Source organism: Nicotiana attenuata, unplaced genomic scaffold (assembly GCF_001879085.1).
Source record: "Nicotiana attenuata strain UT unplaced genomic scaffold, NIATTr2, whole genome shotgun sequence".
NCBI classification, from domain to species: domain Eukaryota; kingdom Viridiplantae; phylum Streptophyta; class Magnoliopsida; order Solanales; family Solanaceae; genus Nicotiana; species Nicotiana attenuata.
The window spans coordinates 246,702-271,596 of NW_017670424.1; the positions used below are offsets into that span (position 1 = coordinate 246,702).

General features: G+C 36.5%; 2 protein-coding genes across 4 annotated transcripts in view; both read left to right on the plus strand.

The window, feature by feature from the left end:
* The first annotated feature begins 767 nt into the window (after positions 1-767).
* Positions 768-1,120, plus strand: LOC109239224. The gene is made up of 2 exons (XM_019405764.1): positions 768-968; positions 1,074-1,120. The coding sequence occupies exons 1-2, from the start codon at positions 848-850 to the stop codon at positions 1,118-1,120; spliced, it is 168 nt and encodes a 55-aa protein (XP_019261309.1). The 5' UTR covers positions 768-847.
* Positions 1,121-3,873: 2,753 nt separating this feature from the next.
* The window catches only part of LOC109239225 (protein translocase subunit SECA2, chloroplastic), a 21,742-nt gene continuing 720 nt past the window's right edge, over positions 3,874-24,895 (plus strand). For 2 of the 3 annotated variants that reach the window (XM_019405765.1, XM_019405766.1), the window contains exons 1-32: positions 9,390-9,643; positions 9,757-9,891; positions 9,985-10,054; positions 10,197-10,261; positions 10,534-10,654; positions 11,174-11,265; positions 11,495-11,560; positions 11,752-11,816; positions 11,886-11,973; positions 12,460-12,525; positions 12,613-12,728; positions 12,810-12,900; positions 14,693-14,776; positions 14,871-14,963; positions 15,132-15,227; positions 15,333-15,418; positions 17,012-17,090; positions 17,221-17,334; positions 17,426-17,521; positions 17,602-17,665; positions 17,823-18,112; positions 18,998-19,053; positions 19,657-19,774; positions 19,978-20,058; positions 20,251-20,330; positions 22,872-22,926; positions 23,020-23,089; positions 23,169-23,358; positions 23,445-23,568; positions 24,172-24,246; positions 24,336-24,507; positions 24,712-24,840. In XM_019405765.1, coding sequence (XP_019261310.1) covers positions 9,440-9,643; positions 9,757-9,891; positions 9,985-10,054; positions 10,197-10,261; positions 10,534-10,654; positions 11,174-11,265; positions 11,495-11,560; positions 11,752-11,816; positions 11,886-11,973; positions 12,460-12,525; positions 12,613-12,728; positions 12,810-12,900; positions 14,693-14,776; positions 14,871-14,963; positions 15,132-15,227; positions 15,333-15,418; positions 17,012-17,090; positions 17,221-17,334; positions 17,426-17,521; positions 17,602-17,665; positions 17,823-18,112; positions 18,998-19,053; positions 19,657-19,774; positions 19,978-20,058; positions 20,251-20,330; positions 22,872-22,926; positions 23,020-23,089; positions 23,169-23,358; positions 23,445-23,568; positions 24,172-24,246; positions 24,336-24,497 — 3,192 coding nt within the window. In that variant the 5' untranslated portion in view covers positions 9,390-9,439 and the 3' untranslated portion in view covers positions 24,498-24,507; positions 24,712-24,840. Of the gene's footprint in view, positions 5,861-6,205; positions 6,262-6,676; positions 6,950-7,036; positions 7,274-7,452; positions 7,573-7,734; positions 7,864-9,389; positions 9,644-9,756; positions 9,892-9,984; positions 10,055-10,196; positions 10,262-10,533; positions 10,655-11,173; positions 11,266-11,494; positions 11,561-11,751; positions 11,817-11,885; positions 11,974-12,459; positions 12,526-12,612; positions 12,729-12,809; positions 12,901-14,692; positions 14,777-14,870; positions 14,964-15,131; positions 15,228-15,332; positions 15,419-17,011; positions 17,091-17,220; positions 17,335-17,425; positions 17,522-17,601; positions 17,666-17,822; positions 18,113-18,997; positions 19,054-19,656; positions 19,775-19,977; positions 20,059-20,250; positions 20,331-22,871; positions 22,927-23,019; positions 23,090-23,168; positions 23,359-23,444; positions 23,569-24,171; positions 24,247-24,335; positions 24,508-24,711; positions 24,841-24,895 lie in introns of those variants that run through there. The other variant, XM_019405767.1, reaches the window with a different exon arrangement.

Genomic DNA, 24,895 nt, shown 5'->3' on the forward strand with positions numbered 1-24,895 from the left:
TCTTCTTCTTATTTTTCTTAATTGCAAAATGGGTTCGTTGGATTTATTGTTGTTTTGACAAATTGATGATTGGGGTTTGTTCTTGATGATATTTGGAGGTTATGTTTCAAATTAGAGCTCATTTGAAGTAGATTTACGTATTAAATCGTATATTGGATTGTTATAATTCAAAGAACAAATTTCTATCAATTTGCACTTCAGGCCTATTTGGCCTTAAGTGCATAAAACGTTGGTTGCCCTTCATACCTTTTGGCCTTAAGTGCATCTGAAGTGAATTTTTCACGTTAGACTTATTGGCCTTAAGTGCATGAAACCATTGGTTGCACTTCAGACCTATTAGGCCTTAAGTGCATCTGAAGTGCAACTTTTCACTTCAGACTTATTGGCTTAAAGTGTAGGAAAATATTTGTTGCACTTCTGACCTTTTGGCCTTAAGTGTATCTGAATTACAATTTTTCACTTCAAATTTATTGGCCTTAAGTGCATGAAACCATTGGTTGCACTTCAGACCTGTTTGACCTTAAGTGCATCTGAAGTGCAATTTTTTGACTTCAGACTATTTTTTTTTACTTCAGGCCCAACAAGTCCGACGTTGATCGTAAGTGGGTAGGCTTGCATATTTTTTAGCAAAGTGGGCATAGGTTCAATTGTGACCCTAAAATCAGATATAGATGCAAAAGCCCCGTGTCATGTCCCGTAGCCCATCCATCATTGGGCCACACTTAGCTTTGGCCCATCCAATAAGTACACCTTCCTATAAGGCTATCTATACAGTCCCATCTTCCATTAACCACAGATCACAACACTCTCAAGCACAGAGCGTTAAAAAAAACCTAACTAGGAGAAAATGAGGCAATTCGATCCGTGGCCGGTCTTCTTCCGTCGTGAATGGAGCCGTAACTGGCCATTCCTCGTCGGCTTCGCCGTCACCGGCGCTATCATCACCAAGCTCTCCCTCGGTTTCACTGGTGCGCACCTACTGTATTACTATTAATTTATACATATATGTTTCAATCTCTATGTTTTTGATTGATTGAATCTGATTCTGATCTACATAATGGCTGATTTTGCAGAGGAGGATAGGAAGAACTCTAAATTTGCGATGAGGCACAAGAAGTAAGTGTATTAAATTTGATTTTGTAGATCTAGAACATGGACTGTTGGATTATGAATCGATGAGTGATCTATTAGGATTGACTTGCTTGGTATCTTCGTTAAATCATACGGCTTCGAGTTTTTAGTATCCTCGTTAATTTAATGGTCAACGTACTTTCCTTTATGGGCTTCTTAGTTTCTGCAGTGGCCCTAATTTGCTAGACGTTGTCTGGGATTAAGCCATTGTTCATATCATTGGGTTTTATGTTCGATGGGTGGGAGGAAACAGAAGATGAAATGTTTATGGAGCTTAGAGTAAAGTTGTGTTTTAATAGGTTATTTGTACATGAAGAGAGAAATTTTTTTAGAAATGTGTTTCTATAGAAAAGGCTTGTGACTTGTTAGGTTTGTGAGCTTGTTACTGTATGACAAGAAAACCGAGATAATACTAGAATGCGATTGTGGGTTTGAGGTGTAAGATTATTTAGTGGAATGCGACTTATTTCCTTCAGGATAGTAGAAAGGAAAAAATAGGAAAAGTAATGATACTCTGATATCTAGAAATGAAAGTTATGAAGGAAGTTGTATAAAGTTGGGGGATATGTGGGATAATAGGGAGGAGGCTGTAGAACTGATGTTAAGTGTAGAATGAGGGTAGTGGTCTGAGTAGCAGAAAGTTTTCTTGTTATAAAATAGGAGGAACCATACATTCAGGAATATGACTGAATGGTAATACAATTGATGGATACGTTTAGCTGTTAATATTATCAATCAAATTAAACCAATCTGAGAGATGGGGTGGATTGTATATGTCATGCTATCTCTTTTCCCTTCTTGTACACACCGTGCAAACTGTTACACTAATGTTTATTTGAACCTCATCTGATATTTGATGTGTACTATAGTGTTGCTTGTACCATTTCTTTCTCCTTGGATTGTTTTCTCAGGAAAAAGGCATACATAATTATTTGGTGATGGTACTTACAGACATATTTCAGTAATTGGAAATTATGATTTTATGTTTGCTAAAATGACCTTATTAAGGGGTAGTGTTGCTCTTGTTAAGGTCTGAACCAAACTAGATACATTAAAGAATATTCGTCTTTTCAACTTTTGAATGTAAAAGAATTGTTCTGTTAACTGTAGACCGGGGGAGGGGATAATTTCTGGTGAATATTATGGGGGGGGGGGGGGGTTGCATCATCACCAATTATTGTTCTACTCTCTTCCTGATTTGTGAAAGAAATTGCATTCACCTCATTTAAGTTCTTGTATAAGATACTTGTAGTGTTGGTAGGTGGCATTGAAGTCAGTTTTATCCGTTCGCATGGGTTTTGTTGTTGAAGTCATTTGTTTACTCATATTTGCTTGTGGAGTTACTAAAATCTAATTTGTTATTTCTTCTTTCTTGCAGTTGATTCTGTATATGCTCAGTCTTCTGCTAATGGAGGCTACGTTGCCAGAGAGAGCCCTTTTTCTTTCTGTTTACTTCCTTTTCTAGACTGTCAAAGATAAATTTATGTTGCATAAAATGCCTCATGTTGGTTAAACTTTGAGAGCTGTCTATTAACTGAAACCCGTGTTTGCTTGCTGGTCCTGCTTATCTTGCATTAATTTTTAGCTGGCTCCTCAAATGTATGATTTACCTGAGTTTCGAGTCTTTGAGAATGTTTCGTGCTAATAAAGATGTTTTTTATTCAATGTATCCCAGTATTATAACCACCGATGTTAGGTTTCATCATACCGCTGTTGTTGCTCATTCATGATTTTTCTGGCAATGGTTTAGCCGAGTGCCAGGACAAGTTGGACAAGGTTTGAGTTACCCTCTGCTTTTGTTATTGCTTCTTAGACCTTGTCATCAATAGGTACAATTAGTTTAAACGATGTCAACCGGCAACATTTCTTTACTTCCGACGCTTCTTGCTAGGTTCTTTTATTCTTTTACTGCCAAGTGTTAACAAGAAAATCTACTCCTGCTAGATCAATTTGTTTTTTTTCTTTTGTTAATGCATCACTGCTAAATAATGCAAAGTAAATATCAAGAACAACCATGATTTGAAAATTCTTAAACTAATTTTTCTTGGAGATTAACAAGTGAGATCATCATTCCGATGCATACGGCTAAAGGTTCACACCGAAATTAAAATTTCAATTCTTTTCGAATAGGTTGATTCTAGTTCAAGTTGGTTCTATTTTGCCTTGTACTGAACTGAAAATGTAGTGTTAAAAGGGTAAAAAAGAAGGGATGAACAATTTAGATCTATTCGAGCTCTCTTTTAATTATTTAAAATTTTCAAAATCTACGCTAGTGCTAGAAAACTATGAAAGCTATCCAAGTTTGCTCATCGATAAACATACAAAAATCTGCCGCACCAGACTAAACAAAGACAATATATGAAGTCGCAAACAAAATTGGACAAAGTGCAAAGGAATGTCATCTGAGAAACTAGCAATTCATTCATTACTTCAGTTACGACAATTTTCAGTCTTCACTTCGACCAGTCGTAATTCTTCACTCCTCAAATTGTTGGTTAATCCATCTTTTTTTCTCAAGCTCTTATCGATGGCTGTATATGTCGATTCACACAAATCGATCAACGTTTTCAGACAAGTATTAATTAAAATTGATAAAAAAAATTCATCTTTCTCTTATGATAGTAGTAATTTCCCCTCTTTTTATTTTTCAAAAAAATTTCACCTTTATACAAAGTCGCTTTAGAAACCAATTTCTTAATAAACATTAAATCCAAGGTAAATGTATAAAGAAAGGAAAATCAATTAGATAAATAAACAATTATTTTAATGTTTTCACAAAAGAGCAATGGCACCAAAGCAAGAAAAAGACGTCAGCAACTTCTGTTACCATTTCTTGTTACCTTTTAATAAGTTTTGGCTACTTCATCGTTTTAATCATTTTGCTCGACAATTTCTCTTGTTCTTAGTTTTATCTGCATATGTTGTGATTCTTGTCTGCCTCACTCTTCACTCCCTGCGCCGTAAGCTTCCAAAAACTCAAATAAAATGGCAGAGGATGAAGCAGAGTCAACACTTGAGCTGCCGGAGTGCCCAGTTTGTCTACAACAATACGGCGACGTTTCTACCGTCCCTCGTGTCCTCGCCTGCGGCCACTCCGCCTGCGAAGACTGCTTGACTCAGCTACAAAACCCCTTTCCTGGTACAATCCGCTGCCCCTCTTGTACTCAGCTAGTGAAACTGCCCAACCCCATTTCATGTCTCCCCAAAAACATTGATCTCTTGCGCTTTTCCACCCCCAACACTTCAAAGACTCCCAATAACCATGTTTCAACCGAAAAATATGAGAACGATCCTATTTTTATCAAACCCCATTTATGGTCTCATGAGTTTTACTCAACTTGGAGAACATGGGTTTTACCAGAGGATAGTATAATCATTGAATCAAAAGGTTCTAGTGATGATAATAATGGGTTTTGTTTTGTTTGTTATGGGAAGGTTTTGAAGGTTTTGAAAAATGTTTCTTGTATGGGGTGTGTTTTGAAAGAGAATGAAAAGGTTAGTCTTCTTGAAATTGGATATTTTGATGACTTAAATAAGGGTTCTTGTAAGAAGTTTGAATACAGTTATGAAGTGAAAGTTATAAGTGTATTATATGGATTGAGTGAAGGGGAGAGAAATGAGTTAGAGTCAATTATCAAATCAAGCTTAGGTCTTCATGTAATGTGTAAGGTTTACGGGTTTTGGTATAATATGAATAATCATTGCGTGTACATGGTTTCTGAGACATTTAGTGGGAGTTTGCTAAGGAAGGCGAGTGTGTTAAGGAATGCAATTCTTGAGAAGAATGGTGACGATAAGGTCAGTAATACAGCTGGGTTAGTGATAGTTGGTTCGGATGTTTGTCAAGCGGTGAACAATTTGCATTTGAGAGGATTGCTTCCGGGTTATTTGGGTCTTTCTTGTTTTGGTTTTGACGAGTTTGGTCGTGTTTATGTTGATATTAGTGAGGTATTGGCAACGGGAAGGAGAGTTCACAAGACGCTTATAGAGATTATTGTTGGCACTGTTAGCGAAGATTTGATCGTAAAATTGATAAATAAAATGGTGGAAGATTGTGTTTTTGTTAGTCCAGAGGTATTGTTTGAGTTACTGAAACTGGATGATACTGTGATAAATTTAGGCAGCTCAAGGCATCATGTTGGATACGGTTCTGATATTTGGTCATTAGCTTGTGTAATTATTTCATTTCTGGTTGATAAACCATTCGCTGAAGAGATGCAGAATTATTTGAGTTATCTGGTTACTGCAGTTAGAGATGAAAAAGGTGTTGATTATGTTAGATGGTACATGGAATGGAGGCAAAAGATTATGATTCTAATTGAATGTAGAATGGGGTCAGAATTTATTAATGTGAAGGAGATTCTCTTTAAATGCTTGGATTATAATCCAGCAAATAGGCCACTTGCATCTGAACTGTGGAAAACATTAAGGGTTCTTGTGATCAAATCTGAGCGTGGCGAGGCAATAGACTTAAAGCAGGAAATGGAAAAGGAAAACATGTGTAATTGCCTAATTCTTGGAGACCTTTGTCAGTCAATCGACAAGATTAGAAACCAATCATCGAGGTGCACCAGTGATACCTGCGCTGTGGAAAATGCAAACCAAGAGGATGATGGTGTTGGAAAATTAGGGGCTGATAAAGATGTCGTTGAGGGCCTCTCCGATGGTCAAGTGAAATGTATTGATCTTAAAGGACATCTTAATTGTATCACAGGGTTAGCAATTGGAGGTACAAATGCTGCCTGTTTCGTTTTGAAAATCTTAACACTACATATATCTTTCTTGAGCTACTTGGATATTGATTTTCAAGTACTTGATGAGTTTCAAGCTTATTTTACGTGTTTTCTTCTTTACTAGCTTCTTGGTACTAGTTTTATGTGTTTTCTCCTTTGCACTGTTCAAATTCTTCTCAACTTGATGATTTTAATGCTTGATTTGTGTGGATTTTTCTCTGCATAAAGCTTAGACAAAGTATAGACAGTTCCACTACTTCTATAAATTTTTATGTGCCTTTTGCTGTCCTGTTCCTGATGAGCTTGCTTTTGTCACATAATTTTCTTTTCCTCTGTTTCAGGTGGTTTTCTGTTCAGCTCATCATTTGACAAAATGGTCAATGTGTGGTCTTTGCAGGTACTCTTGTCAAAGCTATTATTTGTATAATTTGGTCCATCGTTAACAGGGTTTGAACTATATCCTTGCTGGACCCCTTTGTGGAATTAGCTTATGACCTATCGATTTTGGTCTTATTTCATACTTTGCTCCACTAATATTTTCCCAAGTGTGGACCTATAGATAGTCCATGCAATTTTTGGCTCAAAATATTGTTAGGAATTGGAGCTAGAGTCTCAACTTATATCTCTAGTAGTTTGGTGAATCTTAAAGTATGATATATCTTGGTTTATCTTTTTCCCTTATCTGAAATATATAATGGCATGGCTTTCACTAAAAGACAGAGACATCATGCATATTGCATGCGTACTAGATCAAAATTTCCCCCTTTTGCTATCTCTTCAGGAGCTTCCCTGAGTTACCCAACAATTTACAGGACTATTCTCATGTACATTCATTCAAAGGTCATGAGCAAAGAGTTATGGCTGTAGCTTTTGTCGATTATGAAAAACCACTATGCATTAGTGGTGATAATGGTGGGGCAATTTGCATTTGGCGAGCTAGCACTCCATTAAGTGCAGAACCACTAAAGAAACTACAGGAGCAACAGGATTGGCGCTATAGTGGTATTCACGCCCTTGCTGTCTCTGGAAGACAATATCTATATACTGGCAGTGGTGACAAGTCAATAAAAGCATGGTCATTGCAGGCAATTTTCTGTTACTTTCTCATTGTCATTTAGTTTATTCGATACTGAAACTGAAACACAGCTTCCCTTTCTCAATCTCCTTTCCAGGATTACAGTCTATCATGCACTATGAATGGCCATAAATCAGTTGTATCTTCATTAGCAATATGTGATGAGGTTCTTTACAGTGGTAGTTGGGACGGAACTGTACGGTTATGGTGCCTTAGCGATCATTGTCCTTTGGCAGTATTGGGGGAAGAAGCACCAGGAAACGTTTGCTCGGTTTTTTGTCTTGCTGTTGATGAGAATGTACTCGTTGCAGCTCATGAGAACGGTTTGACGAAGGTAATGTCGTGAATCCAACACAGATACAAAGTTTTGTTTTGATTAGGTTGGGATATTGATGAACATCAACCTCCATATATGTGTACTCAGAAGGAATAGTGTTCAAGTTAGTAGTAATTGTGTATTGAAAAATTTGCTGATGTTTTATTTGATACCCTCCTGCTTTTTGATTCAATTAGATTTGGTTTGACGATATTCTGGTGAAATCTGCACAAGAACACGACGGCGCCATATTCTCTGCCTGTAAGAAGGGAAAATTGATGTTTACAGGCGGCTGGGACAAGATGATAAAAGTAAAGGTATGTACACAACATATGAAAATAGCAGCTTTTGTGATATAATCATGTATCATTCAAAGGCTCTCAGATTGTACTCGGTTGATGATTTGATTTGAGCTTTATACTGTAATTCATGGTGCTTGAAGTTGTATTGGCTTATAAGCTTAAGCTGCTCCTTTATAGGAACTATTCAGAGATGGTGATCTATCATCTGCTATTCCACTTGGATCTATTACATGTGATTCCGTAGTAACGGCTCTACTCTACTGGCAAGGAAAGCTTTTTGTTGGACAAGCTGATGGAGTTATCAAGGTACAGTCACACTGAAGCTCTTTATATTGGACAAGCTATCTGTGAACATATTTGAATGCTTCTTTGACAAGCATGAAGTCCTGATTGAGCTTATCAAATGTTTTCAGGTATACTATTCTGCAGTTAGATGAATTCTTGAAGGCACTTTTTTTTTACAGTTTTATCAATTATTTCTTTCGAGGAGCAATTGATTGTACCAAGTAGCCACTGTCATTTCTTTTGGACAAGTGAGGGAGCCTAGTGGAATGAAAACTTCGCCCCCAACGAAGAGTTTGGGAGGTTCGAGTCATGAAAGAAGGAAACGGACCAATGTTGCCTCCTGGGCAGCTTACCATATCAAGAAAAAGACTTGTCGTTTCTTTAGGACAAGTGAGGGAGCCTAGTTTAAGGAAAACTTCACCCCTCAACGAAGAGTTTGGGGGTTCGAGTCATAATAAAAGAAGGAAATGTACCAATGTTGATTCCTGGGCAGTTTACCATATCAAGAAAAAGACTGTCATTTCTTTTGTAAATAAATGTATATCATGACAATCTGCCCGCTTGATGATTTCGTAGTGATTGATGTCCTGATGCAGCAACTAGCACTCTTGACTGAAGAAAGATGTATATGAAGGACAAATTAGATAAGAGTGTACAGCTTATCATGAAAATGTATAGTTTTCAACTGATATATATGTATAAACAAATCACAAAATTCACTGCATGTGTGTAAAAGATATATAATATCTATTTTAGCAGTTTCTTTTATCTTTTAAACAGAGAATCGAAATAAAAATACCAAAATTCTTTGATAGAACTTCATCTGTCAAAGAAAAAAAAATGGATGTTGGTTCGATGATTCCTTTCGGTTTAAACCGAATAAGACACACCCTATAACCAACTAATTTATCTCTTTAGTTATTTTCTACTATCTCATAATTCATAAATTGTAACATCAAAGTAATCTAACAAGGAAAATGCAAAAGAATTGATAATTTAAGGGTTCTAATACATCTAGCCTATTACTTTATGCTTTATTTTCGTTCAAATTTGACTTTCAAATATAAACTAGGCTATGCTCAAAGCCAAATTCCGGATCAATTCTAAAATAAAAGTTACTATTAGAATAACAAAACAATAATAGAACCTTTTATACCATCTCTGTTACACTCCTTCATTCTTAGTTTGTTATACTTAAAAGGATTATTCTTTAAACCTTTTATTTTATCCAGATCAACAACAAAAAATATTATAGCTCCTATTTGGTCATAAAATTTGGAATATTTTTTTTTTCAAATATCTATTTAGTTATAGATTTTACAAATTTTAAAAACAAAATGTTCAAATCCCAAAAAGAGTTCTAGATTAATTTTTGAATTTTTCTACTCACAAATTTCAAATTCTTTTCCGGTGAAATACATATCCAAACATAATTTCAACTTTTAAAAGTTATTTTTCATCTCAATCTTCAAAAATTATTTTTTCAAACTATTTAAAACTCTATATTCTGTCGGAATGCAAATATAAAGATTGTAGTTTACCGTAAGTACGCATAAACGTTAGCTGAGTCGAGAGCCGAAACAAAAGCAGTGCAACAATGGCAGCAGCAGCAGCAGCCTCCACCACCACAGTGGTGCCGCTGCATTTCCGGCCGCACCGCCGCAAGGACCACCCTTCTATACTACTTACTCCTCTCTTCTTCACCAAGTCCCCTACATACCCTTTACTTGTTTTTCCTTCTCCTTCTTCCAAAACTCGCCGCCGTCTCACTCTCTCTCCAGTAGTCTCTGCTTCTCTTATGGTACAGCACTTATGATACTCTTCTTTACGATTATTTAAATTCTTTCATTCAATTCAAAATTCGGTTCGCTTGATATTCTTAATTATTTTTTTCTGTTTTGTTTGTTTAAATAGGAAACAGTGAATGGAATGAGAAAATCTTGGAGTGGTTTAAGTAGCTTGAATAATTGGGTTGTAAAAGATTATTTCAGGCTTGTCAATTCTGTTAATTCCTTTGAGCTTCTTATTCAGAATCTTTCTGATGAGCAGGTTGGTTTTTGTCTCAACAATCAACTGTCATTTTTGTTAATCTAGTTTAGTTTGTCTTTTCCTCCTAATTTTATTGGTATTTTTATTTGATAGTTGAGTGCAAAAACTGTGGAGTTTCGTCGCCGTTTGAGAGAAGGAGAGACACTAGCTCATATTCAAGCTGGTCTGACAACTTTTATATGTTTTTTTCTTTTTGCTATTAAAGATTGAATCTTTTTTTTTTTATAAGGTAAACAGTGAATCTTTAAGCCAAAAGAATTAAAGTTCTTGTTTCTGATCATGTTCGTTGCAATTTCTATCTCTAGAGGCATTTGCAGTTGTTCGTGAAGCTGCAAAAAGGAAGCTGGGAATGCGCCATTTCGATGTTCAGGTGTATAATTGTTGCCCATTTTGATTATATGAACATAACATCTTCTGAAGGATGTTGATTTGCTTTATTTCACAGCTAATATATTTTTGTACTTTTTTGTTAATTTTCATCAAAAGATCATCTTGATGTTCTTGTCAGAGAGTGGTCATGCGTAATGATATTATACATGGATGTTTGGTATAATCATATAGATACAACAATAAACTACCTCTGCTAATAACTAGATATTACATATGTTAATTGATCAGTAATGATTTCATTGGAAACCTTAGATTATTGGAGGAGCAGTTCTCCATGATGGGGCTATTGCAGAGATGAAGACTGGTGAAGGGAAAACCTTGGTGTCCACGTTGGCAGCATATCTTAATGCCTTAACCGGAGAGGGTGTTCATGGTATGCTGCGTTGAGTGTGTTTGAATGTATATTTGTATGAGTCAATCAACCTATCTACTTATCATACACACAGAGGCGAAGCCAGAATTTGAAACTTATGGGTTCGGGATTCTAGATCTTTTAAGTTTCTGGGTTCTAAATTAATAATTTATACATGTTCATTGAATTTCTTAAAACAATTACATAGTTTGGACCAAAGCTACTGGGTTCGGCCGAACCCGTAGGTTCTACTCGCCCTCCGCCCCTGCATACACACACATACATATAAATATTTCCCCATCCATTTCTACTCTCTCAGCAGGCACATTTGCCTGCTTTATCTTCAGGACTATGGATGGTGTTCATGGATGATTGTTGAGTAATCTTCAATATCAACAACTCAGGACATGAATTTATCTGCGGGGTTTTACCTCAAACATACACTAATTAATTAGAACTGGCAAATATTAGCATGATTGCAAATATAAAGTAAGAATCGTTGGCATTTACTAATTTTTCTTTTGGCATCTTCGTTGACAGTGGTAACAGTGAATGATTACTTAGCTCAACGTGATGCTGAGTGGATGGGACGTGTTCACCGTTTTCTAGGTCTTTCTGTTGGCCTTATCCAAGTAATTTTCTTTAATCAACTGTCTTTTATTTCAGCGTTATGTTTTTTTTTTCTTTTTTGTATCTAGGATATATGGTTTCCAAAATTTTATTTTGCAAGCAGTTTTTCCAAGAATTATGTGTAATTCAAGGCTTTGGTCTTTTTAAATTTTAGAGACCAACCGTTTTTATTATATAAAGATTTTAGACACACTGTTATAAATCAACTCTAGTAATTCTTTCTATGAACAGAGAGGGATGAAGAGCAAGGAGAGGAGATCTAATTACAGTTGTGATATAACATACACAAATAATTCAGTAAGTTGTAGTGAGTTTCATGCTGTTCACTTGCATATATATTATGTCATATATACTTCTCCATTTCTCTTTGTTGCTAACACTTGAAAGCTTTCTGACATCCTTTGATGATTGATTTAGCTGACCTAACAACTGCATGTCTCCTGCCTCCCTTTTTCCACTTTTCCCTTTTCTTATTTCCAATGGCCCAGGAACTTGGTTTTGACTATCTTCGAGATAATCTTGCCACTAGCCATGAGCAACTTGTGATGAGATGGTACACATTAACCTTTTCTCTCTTTCTTGTTAATCTGTGTGATGGTTCAAATTTACCTTGTACAAACAGGCCAAAGCCCTTCCATTTTGCTATAGTTGATGAAGTTGATTCTGTCCTCATCGATGAAGGAAGAAATCCATTGCTGATAAGTGGTGAGGTATGCCTCATTGTTTTCTTATCTTCTCACAAAGTACTACTTATTGATTATCCAAAATAAATGAATTTTCTTTATGTTACTGGAAAGTAATAACTGCATGAATTTTGGGTGGCTGTATGTCATTATTTTCAGTTTCCTGTTCATCTTTGCTTCTTTATTTTTGTTTGTCTTTTATTACTCTTCTCGACTTTTTGGATGCACTCTCGCTTTAAGTTTTATTTTTATATTTTTATAACCGTGGTGTCCGGGCTAGCTTGCATGCACCTCGACTAATTCCACGGGATACCTGCTATCTCCCACTAGAACATGTACTGGTTAACTTTGTCCACCAAGTCTTGGACAGATAAGAAGAAATCATTAGTGTTTTTGCCTATGCTGGGATTTGAACATTAGACCTCATGGTTTTCGACCCGACTCATTGACCACTAGGCCACACCCTTGGGTGGAGTTTGTCTTTGATTTATTTATTTTTGCCTTCTATCTCAGGCTAATAAAGACGCTGCTCGTTACCCTGTTGCTGCTAGAGTAGCTGAGCTGCTTATTAAGGGTCTTGTGAGTTTCAAGTTTCTGAGTTATCCCTTTAAAACTTGAGCACAGTAACGACATTACACATTAAATGATGTTTACTTGTACTATCAGCATTATAGCATAGAGCTTAAGGATAATTCTGTGGAGTTAACTGAGGAGGGAATTGCACTTGCTGAGATGGCCCTAGAAACTAGTGACTTATGGGATGAGAATGATCCATGGGCCAGGTAAACATTTACCTTGTTGTTCTGTTCGTTTCTTTGTTGTATAAGGTAGTTTTGTTTTAACTATTACATCAACCACTGCAGATTCGTAATTAACGGTTTAAAGGCCAAGGAGTTTTACAAGCGTGACGTCCAATACATTGTTAGAAATGGGAAGGCTCTTATAATCAATGAGGTACTTGCGGTAGAAGTCTCCCTCATAAAGTTTGATTGTATTCTTGGTCTCTTTTGTTGTCACTGATGATTTTATTGTCATTTTGTTCATCAACTTTCTTTCCCTTGTTCTATTCAGTTTAACCCTTAAGATAGAATTGTTAGGATTTTTTCAACCATGAAGGAATAATGGCATGGTCAGTTTTAGGATAATCACATGCTTATCTGCATTTTTCTTGTAAAGATTGTCGTTCGACCAGTGGTTAATAATTCTGTTACAAGTATGCCCCAATCCCAAGCAATACAAGTATGCCCCAATCCCAAGCAATACAAGCAAGTTGGGGTTATTGAGAAACTGTCGACAATAGGGTTTTTGAGGGTTTCACTTCTCATAGATCTGACGGTTTATGCAGATATATTGAGTATCGTACTGAAATTAGTCCAAATGGGGCCAATGGATATTGAGGATCATATTCCCGATCCTAACTAGTTTGGGTTTGAGGCTTTGTGTTGTCTAACTACTTTAGGGCAGAATTTGCTGGGTAGAATAGAAAACTTTCAACAAGAGAGATTTTTTTCTCATTTCATACAGAGCTAAGAAATCGTGTTGTATTCTGAGAGGAAGCTGATAATTATCCATTGGAGGTTTGGAACTTCCCAAATTACAAGAAATTGAAATACTTTTTGGTTAGGATATGTGCTTTGAAGCAGTCAAAAACCAGAACGGCAGGTTAACTAGCTATAGCAGCGTGACAAACCTGTCTCTAAGTGATAGAGGAAGGAACTGGGAAATCAGAGACGAATTATTCTCCTGAGTCCTGACTTCCTACCACTGTTACCCAATGCCGTGGATCACTCTGATCATGGAACTGAAACAAGTTTTCAGTTCACCACCTAACCTAAAGTGTATTCGTGTAAGGTTGCTTTCTAGATTATATATCAATATAATTTCAGAAACCTTGATGAGAAGAACAGTAATTTCTTAAGTTAAAATGGACTTGGAGGGACGAAACTCGAAAGTAGTGAGTTACCAATATTGGAATTACATTTTCCCTAAGTTGAGTGGAATTCAGAAACGAAAACGACTTCTAAATTAAATATTGTTGTAGTTCAAATTTCTAAATTTAGCTTTCGGAGTGACTTCTCTATCTTTTTATTTATTTATAATTAAGCCGCCTTTAAATTGTATTTTGACCTATCACTTTAATGCCCCACTTGGGTCACAAGCTCACGCTGCTGGGCTTGGCGGCTTCTCTATCATTTTCACACTGCCAAACCAGTTTGCAGTTTGCTAGGTGATGGTTAATTGTGGCAACTATCTATCCTACTATTCTGCGTGAAAGCTACTCTCGTGCAACTCTTACTAGTACAGTAGTACTCCCAAGTAAGTTAGGGTTGGTTATATGAATCCTCATTGACCATGTCGTTCTGTCTGGGCTCATCTCAGTACAATATTATATAAAACAAAATTTTACAAAAGGAAATATTTACTGTTAGCACTAGAAGTTCTATATATTTTCTACTCAAATCTTTGCCGAGTCTAAATTCTCCTAGCAAATTGGACCTGAAGTGAACGTACTAACATGTAAAACATAATCCCAACTAATTGTTATAACCTACTTTTTGGTAGGTCTGCATGGATTCTAAGAGTTTGTAGGTCTCTCCAGACAATTTCCTTCCATGTGTTGTAGGTCTTAAAGCTATCTTATAGTTTGACTAAATTCTGATCCATGAAAATGATTATACTTTGAAGAGCTTTGGACATATTTGTTGCATGTCAGACGTTGATTTCATTTCTTGGTATTACTTTACAGTTGACTGGAAGAGTGGAAGAGAAAAGGCGATGGTCTGAGGGAATCCATCAGGCCGTGGAGGCTAAAGAAGGCCTTAAAATCCAGGTATACTATCTCCCACTGTTGACTGCTCCTTTCTGACTGTTTCTTAAGTATTATTTTAACTTTATTAAAAGTCCACGCTCTATTCATTTGTTAGGCTGATTCTGTTGTCGTGGCACAAATTACATATCAGTCGCTATTTAAGCTTTATCCAAGGCTCTCAGGGATGACTGGGACTGCAAAAACTGAGGTGGGGTCACTTTTACAGTTTCAAATATAGTTTATGTTTTAGTACTGAATTTCAATGCTTAGCAAAAACTGAGGTGGGGTCACTTTTACTGTTTCAGGTATAGTTTATGTTTTAGTTATGAATTTCAATGCTTATGATACTTATCACCTATATACGTGTGCACTGCAGGAAAAAGAGTTCTTAAAGATGTTTCAAATTCCAGTAATTGAAGTACCCACAAATTTGCCTAACATTCGTAAAGATTTACCAATTCAAGCTTTTGCAGTAAGATGTTTATCATACTTAAGTAAGTTTGTTGAGGTTTTGGGAAAAGGAATATGTCAAGTTTCTAATTTCAATTTGCCATGCTTTCTATTGTTATGCCTTCAGACTGCACGAGGAAAATGGGAGTATGTTCGTGAAGAAGTTGAGTTTATGTTCCGATTGGGTCGTCCGGTTTTAGTGGGGACCACAAGGTACTTCCATGGATGTTTTTGGTTTGATTTACTGCTTTAAAGTTATGAAACTGTTACCCTAAGTATTGACTCTCTCATATGCTACAATGATTGATTACGCACTTCTTATGATCCTTAACAGGATTTTTTTCCATACCCAGGGCTCGAACCCGAGACCTCTGGTTAAGAGTGGAGGGATTCTGTCCATCCCACCACCTATGTCGCGCGGACTCTCCAAAATGCTACCGCACCTGTGTCGGATCCTCCAAAAATACATTACTTTTGGAGGATCCGACACGCACCCGGAGACATTTTCGGATAGTCCGAGCAACATAGCCCACCACAACCCATGTTGGTGTGTACATATATATTATTTTGTGGAGCTACTCTGTGAAGCATTTTTAGGCTTGATTTACTGCTTTAAAGTTATGAAACTGTTATCCTACGTATTGACTTTCACATATGCTACAATCATTGATTACAACAGTGTACCCAGAGACACACATACATTTATCTCTATGTACATGTATATTCTTTTGTGGAGCTACTTAGTGAAGCATTTTTAGGTTATAATTGTTTCCATCATAATATGGTAACCACTTTAATTGTAAAATTTTCCGTATATGATGGATGATGTAAATACTCTTGTATGAGCATTTGTACCTAGGAAAGAACCACACCTCGACTCTTTTGACAGATTCCCTTTTTAATATTATCAGATGAAAAGGACTATCTGATTTCAATGTGAAAACTGGAGTCAGGAGACAAGTACCTGGTACATGCTACTTGAGAGAGTGATTGATTTGTCTTATTCCTGTGTACAAGCATAACAGAGGGAAAATAATCAGTGAGCATCATTAGACTATCAGCAGGAGCAAAAACCAATAAAGGATAGGATTAAAAAACGGGGGGGGGGGGTGGGGGGTAAGGCGTGCGATACCAACTTTCTCGTTGTTTTTCTTTGTCCTCTTTCTTTTTTCTCTATTTTATAATTTTTTTTCTTTTTTTTTTTTTTTTTTGGGGGGGGGGTAAGGGGGGGGGGGTTATATATAGTAAGTTTTTATTGGTGAAAATTCTTCTGTTAAATTTGCTAAAAAGCAGCATACTCTCTCAGGTCTGTCTGTTTCCGTACCAGGTACTACAACTGATGTTTACTTGACAAGTTCTGATATTAAGCTATAATGGTGTTATTAGCTTCACCTGTTAGTTCTTTTTGACACGTATATGCCATCATCTTTTCTAGAGAAACTAGTATCTGCTTAATTTTAATTTCAAGATATGACTGCTTGCGTCGAGGGTCTCTCAGAAATGGCCTCTCTACTTTCACAAGGGGTAAGGTCTCCGTACACACTACCCTCCCCATACCCCACTTGTGGGATTACACTGGGATTATTGTTGTTGTTGTTGTAGATTTAAGATATGACTGCTTGCGGATCTCTCGCTAGTAGCCTATGAAATTTCTCTGAACTGGAATGCTGTAGGACTGTAAAAAGTTTTGTATTTGTTAGGTCTCCGTTAGCCATCTAAATTTGAATTTCATTTCTGTTCACATTACCTTTGCTGACAACTAATGTCTCTAATGCAATATTTTGACTAATATTAATTCTAATGCAGTGTTGAAAATTCTGAATACTTGTCTGACTTGCTGAAGGAAAGAAAAATTCCACACAATGTCCTCAATGCTCGCCCCAAGGTTTGTACAGAACTCTTGAGCTCTACTTTAACTCAAAATTTCAGTTTGGTTTGGTATTATCCTACTTCCACATCTTTACATGTGATTTTATTTTGCTGGCTTTTGATTGATATTTTCTTGATTCTTGCAGTATGCTGCTAGGGAGGCTGATATTGTTGCACAAGCAGGGAGAAAATATGCAATCACCATATCTACTAACATGGCAGGAAGGGGTACTGATATAATCCTGGGAGGAAATCCAAAGGCAAGTTAACATCTATGTGCTTTAACATTTTACTCATTAATATTAAGGCCCTAGCATTTGGAATGACTTTCATGGCTTTTACATGATAAAGATGCTTGCGAACGAAATTTTGGAGGATAGCATACTTCCATTTCTGACACAAGATGTTCCTGAAGTTGATGTTGATGGAGAATCCAATTCTCAAAAGGTTCTTTTGGCATTCTGTCCCAATTAGATAGAGAAGCAAGTACTGGTATCCCCCTCTGCTGATAGTATTTCTTTTTGTAGGTTATGTCAAAGATAAAAGTTGGACCGTCATCATTGGCTTTGCTGGCTAAAGCGGCTCTGATGGGTTAGTAATTTTAATCAACTAGTATCTCAAGTCTAAATCAGTTTAACTGATAGCTCCCTATGGATTATAGCTTTAGTATCTTGATATTGATGTACTGACATTTTTTATCTGATTACTTTCTCTTTGTGGATTTCTGTTTGTTGTATTGGTTATATAGCTAAGTATGTTAGCAAAAACGAGAGCAAGAAATGGTCATATCAAGAGGCAAAGTCAATGATATCTGAATCCATTGAGCTGAGTCAGTCAGTGGAGATAAAAGAGCTACAGAAGCAGGCTGATGAGCAGTCAGAATTTTATCCTCTTGGTCCATCCATTGCTCTAACTTATGTATCAGTTCTTGAGGATTGCGTGTCTCACTGTTTGAATGAAGGGTTAGAAGTGAAAAGGCTCGGGGGCCTTCACGTCATTGGAACTTCTCTGCATGAGTCCAGGAGAATTGATAACCAGGTGAGTTTTAGTTTTGTAGGACTTTCAAAGAGGAAAAACTGAATTGACACTTGTATCAAGAAAGTATAAGAATAAAATAATGTAAACCTTTGGCCTCTTGAAATGCTTATTCATGTTGCAGAAAAATGAAAGTATGCTTAGACGACTTCGTATTCTTATGAGTATAGCAGTTATTTTGCTTGACCGCCTAATCTTATCACTGTAGTTAATGTGCGAGTTCCATAGAGACTTTTTGTGTCTTTCATGGTCTTGTTAATTCCGCATGTGTTGGAAGTGGGCAATTTTATGACCTTTTGGGGGGGGGGGGGGGGGGGGGAGAGGGGGCTTGGCTCTTCCTTTCCTTCTAAATATATTACTTCTACAGTATATTGTTTGGGGCGTTAAGCCCGTCATTCACCAAGGTCAGTAGGTGCTTACTATTTGATTCTACTTCTGTAGTCTGCCTACAAAACAAAGCTCCCTATTGTGTTACTTGCTTCATTTGGTCTTCTTTTGTCTCCTTGATAATTATGTAACTGATGCCACTACAGCATGATATGCACCTTAGAATTTGGTACTGGAGCTTCCTAGTTTAAAGTTGTCTTAATGTGCAACTGTCAAACAATTCATACCTTGTCTAGCAAGTATTCTACTGCAGTACTGCACCTTATTTAGCTGGTGAAGTTGGGAAAACTTTCTTAGTTTATTTTGTTTCGTACCACCTTGAACTTTCATAATAGCTAACTTTTACTGTAGAAATCCAGGAACTTATTTCTATCTTTTTGGAACATTACCTGTAGAACCAGCCTAATGTAAAAATGGGTGATGCAACTCATAATGGCTTGTTCTACAAATTCGTTTCTGTGATTTAGCTTTTGGTATTGATCTATAAGTTGTGCCTTGTAGCTTCGTGGTAGAGCTGGCAGGCAGGGTGATCCTGGATCAACACGATTTATGGTGAGGTAAGATGCTAGATTTAAGTTTAATCCTTCCTCTGCAATACTTTGATCGTGAAGAAAATATAACTTAACCATCCTTTCCGATTTCCTTATCCAAAAAAAAGAACTTAACTATATCTTTGTTCTGTTCGTAAGAAGATACTTGCATATATGAGTGTGCGTGTGTGCGCGTGCACACGTGTACATACACATGTCTATATGTATGTTTCTGAAATAAACAGTTGTTGGTGGTTCAGTTATGTGAGTTATAAGCACTATTGCATATAAAAGATCACCAAAATAACATAATTTTCTATGCCTTGATTAATTGAGGTAAAAAAGGCAAAGCTCCTTCACAGTGTTCTTGATTCCTAATTCAGGGTAAAGTTCTCCACAAGGTGTATGTGCATTAGATTTTTCTGCAGTTATCTAAACTCTAAATTGTACTCTTGGCCTTACTCGCCTCTAGTGTGCTGAAAATATTCTTGGTTTTGGTGAAATATCAAAATTCTTGTATAAGTTTGAAAAGTGTATTTCAGCTTTTCGTGAAAAGATTACTACATTCTGTGACTAACCTGTTATCCTTTAAATGCCATTGCTGATCCTAGCTACTTTTATTTATTACAGCTTGCAGGATGAGATGTTTCAAAAATTTAACTTTGACACTGAGTGGGCAGTGAAGCTTATATCCAGGATCACAAATGATGAAGATATCCCAATAGAAGGTCATGGAATAGTTAAACAGGTGCTGAATAATCCCTGTTTGCTTTGTTTCTGTCTCTGTAATTTAGTATGCTGGGGTCTTTCCCCTTTTGTTCTTTATATGGATAAGTGTGGCTTTGATATGTTTGGCTTCAGTGTTATTTCTGTTTTTCAAAGATATATCTTCTTTTTTCTTTCTCTGACATGCTTCTAACGATGATTGTTGAAACATTACTTAACTGTCAGCTTTTGGGTTTACAAATCAATGCTGAGAAATACTTTTTTGGGATACGAAAGAGCCTAGTAGAATTCGATGAAGTCCTTGAGGTATGTAGCTCATGTACTGATTCAGCTTCTGCTGTTTTGATGTCTTCGTTTCTCGTTTAAGGATATTGTCCCCTACTTTTGACTCAAGAATATGTGCATTTTACTATTAAGTCTACTAATTCATTTTTTAATAATGATTTTGCGTGATCACGTTCTTGCTGTATTATATGCTTTACTTTTTCTCCTTCGCAGGTTCAAAGAAAGCATGTTTATGATCTTCGGCAATTAATTTTAACTGGAGATTTTGAGAGTTGTTCAGAGCACATTTTCAAGTGAGCCCCTTGATTCTCAGTCATTTGAATGCCGGAATCAATATCTCTGTGTTGGAGCTCATCTATCTGCACTCATGAAAAGTATCTTCATATTTAGAATACCATCCCATTATTTTTGTTAGTTTCTTTTTGAAATGTCACGAATCTTTTGCTCCACACAGTATGCTGTAATTGGAAAGTTATAAGACTCGGATAATATACTCCCTCCATCCAAAAGAGGTTTTGTGCTATCTTTTTCTGTGCTCTAAAATGATATCCTCTTTCCAAAATAATTTAACACATTTCTCTGCAATAAAATGTTACACAAAGAGTACCTTCTGCACTGCACTACAACTTCTGTATCTATTTTATCATCCTAAATTGCAAAAGTCAACATATTGCTTCACATGTTTTCTCATTTTTGAGATTCTTCCTCTGATTTTCTTCTCGGATCCAGGTCTATCAAATTAGAAGGGAGAAAATTACTTCTAATGTATTTTATTACTTTGTCATTTTGTTATGAGACATTACAAAATTCAAAATAGCTTTGACCAAGTCAGCATACTATGTGGCATTTTTTTCTGATACTATGTGACATAGGGAGTATACTTCTGTAAAATGCTGATAAGCAAATAACAAGATGAAGTCTTTTTAGTTAATGAGAACCAGCAGAAGTATAGCAAATGTTGTGATGATATTCCTCGTCTTATAAGTTAGATAGTATCTCTGGGAAATCAAGGATCAATACTTTATGCTAGAATTTGAAGTAAAATAAAAGCATGACCTGTTTGATGCTGATAAGAGACTTGTGTTGCACAATGACTTGTACCCTTCGGTGAAGGTATGGAACAGGGTACAACTAGCAGCATTTTTTCTTTTATATATTTTGTAGCCCGACTTTCTCAGCCATATCTTTTGTGGGCTCGGTGATTTGACGATCCTAAAGCTTAATATGGGATATTAGATTCATGGACCCAACTCTACTCAGCACAAAATTATTAAAATTCTATCTTGAGAAAAAGGAAGAGTTAAGCCAGAATTTGCATGAAATTTGAGGAAGTAGCCAATCTGTCGTGTCATCTTCCCTTTCTTGTTAAAGACTTGTTTGAAAAACAATAATGTGACTTTTTGAAGCTTGTACTCTTTTCAATCTTCTTTTTACACATTAAAACTTTCATGCTAGTGCATCTTATGTTTTGACAATGATGCTATAACACTCCTTGAGATGTTGTGGTTGCAGAATGAAGTCATTAAGATGCTTTTTGTCAGTTTATTTTTTTTCCTTGGTATTTTGGTTAGTTTGCTGTTTACTTTTGCGAACCGGGTATATTTGAAGCTCAAATAAGTTATCTCACGGCAGACTGGGAAATTATTGGGCCGAGCGGGATTTGAACCAGCGGAGATGTTTTTGAACCAATTTACAGTATTTAACCCGCGTTTCTGTCATCAGTTAACATTACGTAGCTTCCCCAACAGTGAATGATTTGTTCTAAAATAAATACTTGGGAAATTTGTTTGAGCCAGGGGCACCTCTTGCTCCCATGTATTCGTCCTTGCTGAAAACTGAAATAATACAATGTAAATGTGGACAGAGATGTGGTTAGTTATTTATTCCCTTTTTCTCTTCTTATTTATTTTAATATTCTATTTTTTTACCTTGCGTCAGTTAGTTTTTTATCGCTGAAGATATTGTTGAATAAATACTTTATAAAATCTAAAGTAACTTCAAAATTTCGTTCTTCAGGATCTCTTTTTTCTCCTTTCTAAAATTTTGTTTTCTTTTTTCTTTTTCCCCAATTTTATCTAGATTCCTCTCATCTTTTTTCTGATTAATTCTGTTATATAATCAAGCACAATAGTGACCTGCAAAGTAAGTTAGATATTGGTCATGGGATCCAGCATGGCCCACCCTGCTTTCCTGTGCATCATAACTAATGCTGGTAACAATTTCACTCTCATTTGAAGGATAACTGCTCTTTGATATTGCTCAGGGATTTTAATCACTTGTCCTTTCAGAGTTGGTTATCCAAAACTAATTTTAGTTATAATTGTTTTACAAAGTGAAAAGCCACGTAATAAAACGAAATGCTCTTCTCTCAGTCATTTTTGACTTTTAATTCCATGTTTAACTTGGTGTATGCAATATAATATCCAAATGTACTGCTATTTTGAGGTGAAATTCCTCAGTATCTTGAAACATTATTTATGTGATTGGTTCAAAAGGTCCCAGTAAAATCAGTCTCGGATCCTGCTTCAGATGGTTCTGGCAGTTCGTCTTTATTCACTCTAGGTTTATACTGTGGGTTTAGAGTTATATTTTTTGACCATTGTTTCTGGGATCTGTACACGGTGAAACAGTTGAAAACATTATATGTTCTAGCCTATTCCCTCTGTTAGTCCACTGTGACCAGTGTACTTGGCTTTTAATAAGAGATCGTTTTGTTCATGATGCAAACTCATTTCTTTGCATGTGCACATGTTGTTCTGGATTAAGTTTTTTCAGCTAAGCCAATATACTTTCGAGGATCAAGATTTTCTCACCACCATTACAATTCTATGTAGATACATGCAAGCAGTGGTGGATGATGTTATCTTTAAGAATGTTAATCCGCAAAAGGTAGCTAGATTTCTTCTCTGAAGTAGACAAGTTTTATGGTGCGTTGCATTCTTTTTCTTTTCCTCACTGATGTTATTTTGCTAAATGTCATAGCACCCAAGTAACTGGTGCTTGGACAAAATCTTAAAGGAGTTCAAAGACGTAGCAGGCGAGATATTGAATGGTAAGAGTGGACTATGGTATAACCAGTAATGAATTTTGCAAGTTTGCATCATAAAGTTTGACTGTGAAATTATGTGTAGATTCATTTGCTGGGATTACCGAGGAAGCATTAGTAGATTCACTTGTACAACTTCAGAAGGTGAAATCCGTATCCATTGACAACTTTTCCCTTCCAAATTTGCCTTCAACTCCAAATTCTTTTAGAGGTGTACGTGGAAAGACCTCTTCTTTCAGACGCTGGCTGGCTATATGCTCCGATGACTCAATGAAGTATGGACAATCTACATCAATGAGTTCAATGATTTAAACTTCTTTATTTCAATCTTCTAATTATATATGTCTGATTTCTGTGCTAGGTATGGGAAGTACAGAGAGACGGTTAATTTCCTTCGAAAGTACCTGGGAGATTTCCTCATTGCCAGCTATTTAGATGTAATACAAGAATCTGGATATGATGCTGTGTACGTGAAGGAAATAGAGGTAACCGTTTTTCTTCAATTTGCTCTTGCTACTAAGCGCATTCCCCATGGTAAACTCATTGGTATGCCATCATATCAAGTTTGCACGCCAGATTTGTCATTATCCAATTGTATGTTCTTTTTCATTAAAAGAAAGAGGAAAAAGGAATGCCCACAGGGCTAGTGGTAAGAGTGCAACCCGTGATGTGTGGTTTTAGCGCACGTCACAGGTTCGAACCCTACCGTAGGCTTTGCCTGGTATTTAAGTAGAGAAGGGTAAGGGGTGGCCTCACTATCCACCGAATTTTGAACCTTGCGCCACTAGCCCGCTGGGATTTCTCGGTCATCATCGGAAAAAAGAGGAAAAAGGAAGCAAACTTTGGTGTTGGTGATATTTAAATCCTTTCAATGTTTAAAATTTAAATAAGACCATACCAGTGACCTGAAATCCTTTTGCTTTTTACTAGGTTATGATATCATTTTATGCCTCTTTTATTGCATAATAATTACCTTTCATATAGGATTAGATTATGATAGAGGGTTTGGGTGTGTAGTTTGTGCATATGCATTAAGTTCAAAAAGAATCTTATTTTCTTAATTGATTCCTTATGTTATTTGGATTTAGAGGGCAGTACTTCTGAAGACATTGGATTGCTTCTGGAGGGATCATCTTATAAACATGAACCGACTAAGTTCAGCGGTATGGTATTTGCCTATCTGTTTGAAAAACTATGCTTTCCTTTGATTGGAAGTCGTATATTGATTCTCCCTCTGGGTTTCTTGGAACAGGTGAATGTAAGGAGTTTTGGGCACAGAAATCCACTCGAGGAGTATAAAATCGATGGTTGCAGATTTTTCATCTCAATGCTTAGTGCAACTAGGAGGCTTACCGTGGAGTCCCTCCTGCGCTATTGGTCATCTCCAATGGAGAGTCAAGAGTTATATGTTTAATTATGTCCAGGTATTTCTATTCACTGTAGGTTATCATGTTTTCTCTCCCTTTGCTCCTCGGCTTGGCTGGGACACTCATATTGTTATTACTATACTCTTATTTTTCTGCAAAGCTGGTTGGGAGAATGGGGATGGCAAGAATTAGTTTTCTGAGTCGACATGCTTATTGTTGGTTGTGTTGCTAACTGGTATGTGCTTTATGACTTCTATATAGGATCTTGGATTCTCATTATTCATCTCCCAGTCCGAGGGATGAATTTTCGCGTCTTATTCCAGCTCAACCTAAGATGTACAAATGGCATGATTTGTGGAGGCATAAGCTGATATGACTGTCAACTCTTCTGTAAGTATCTAAGGCAGCATTTGTGTGATACCCGAACCTTGTCTCCCCTCCCCCC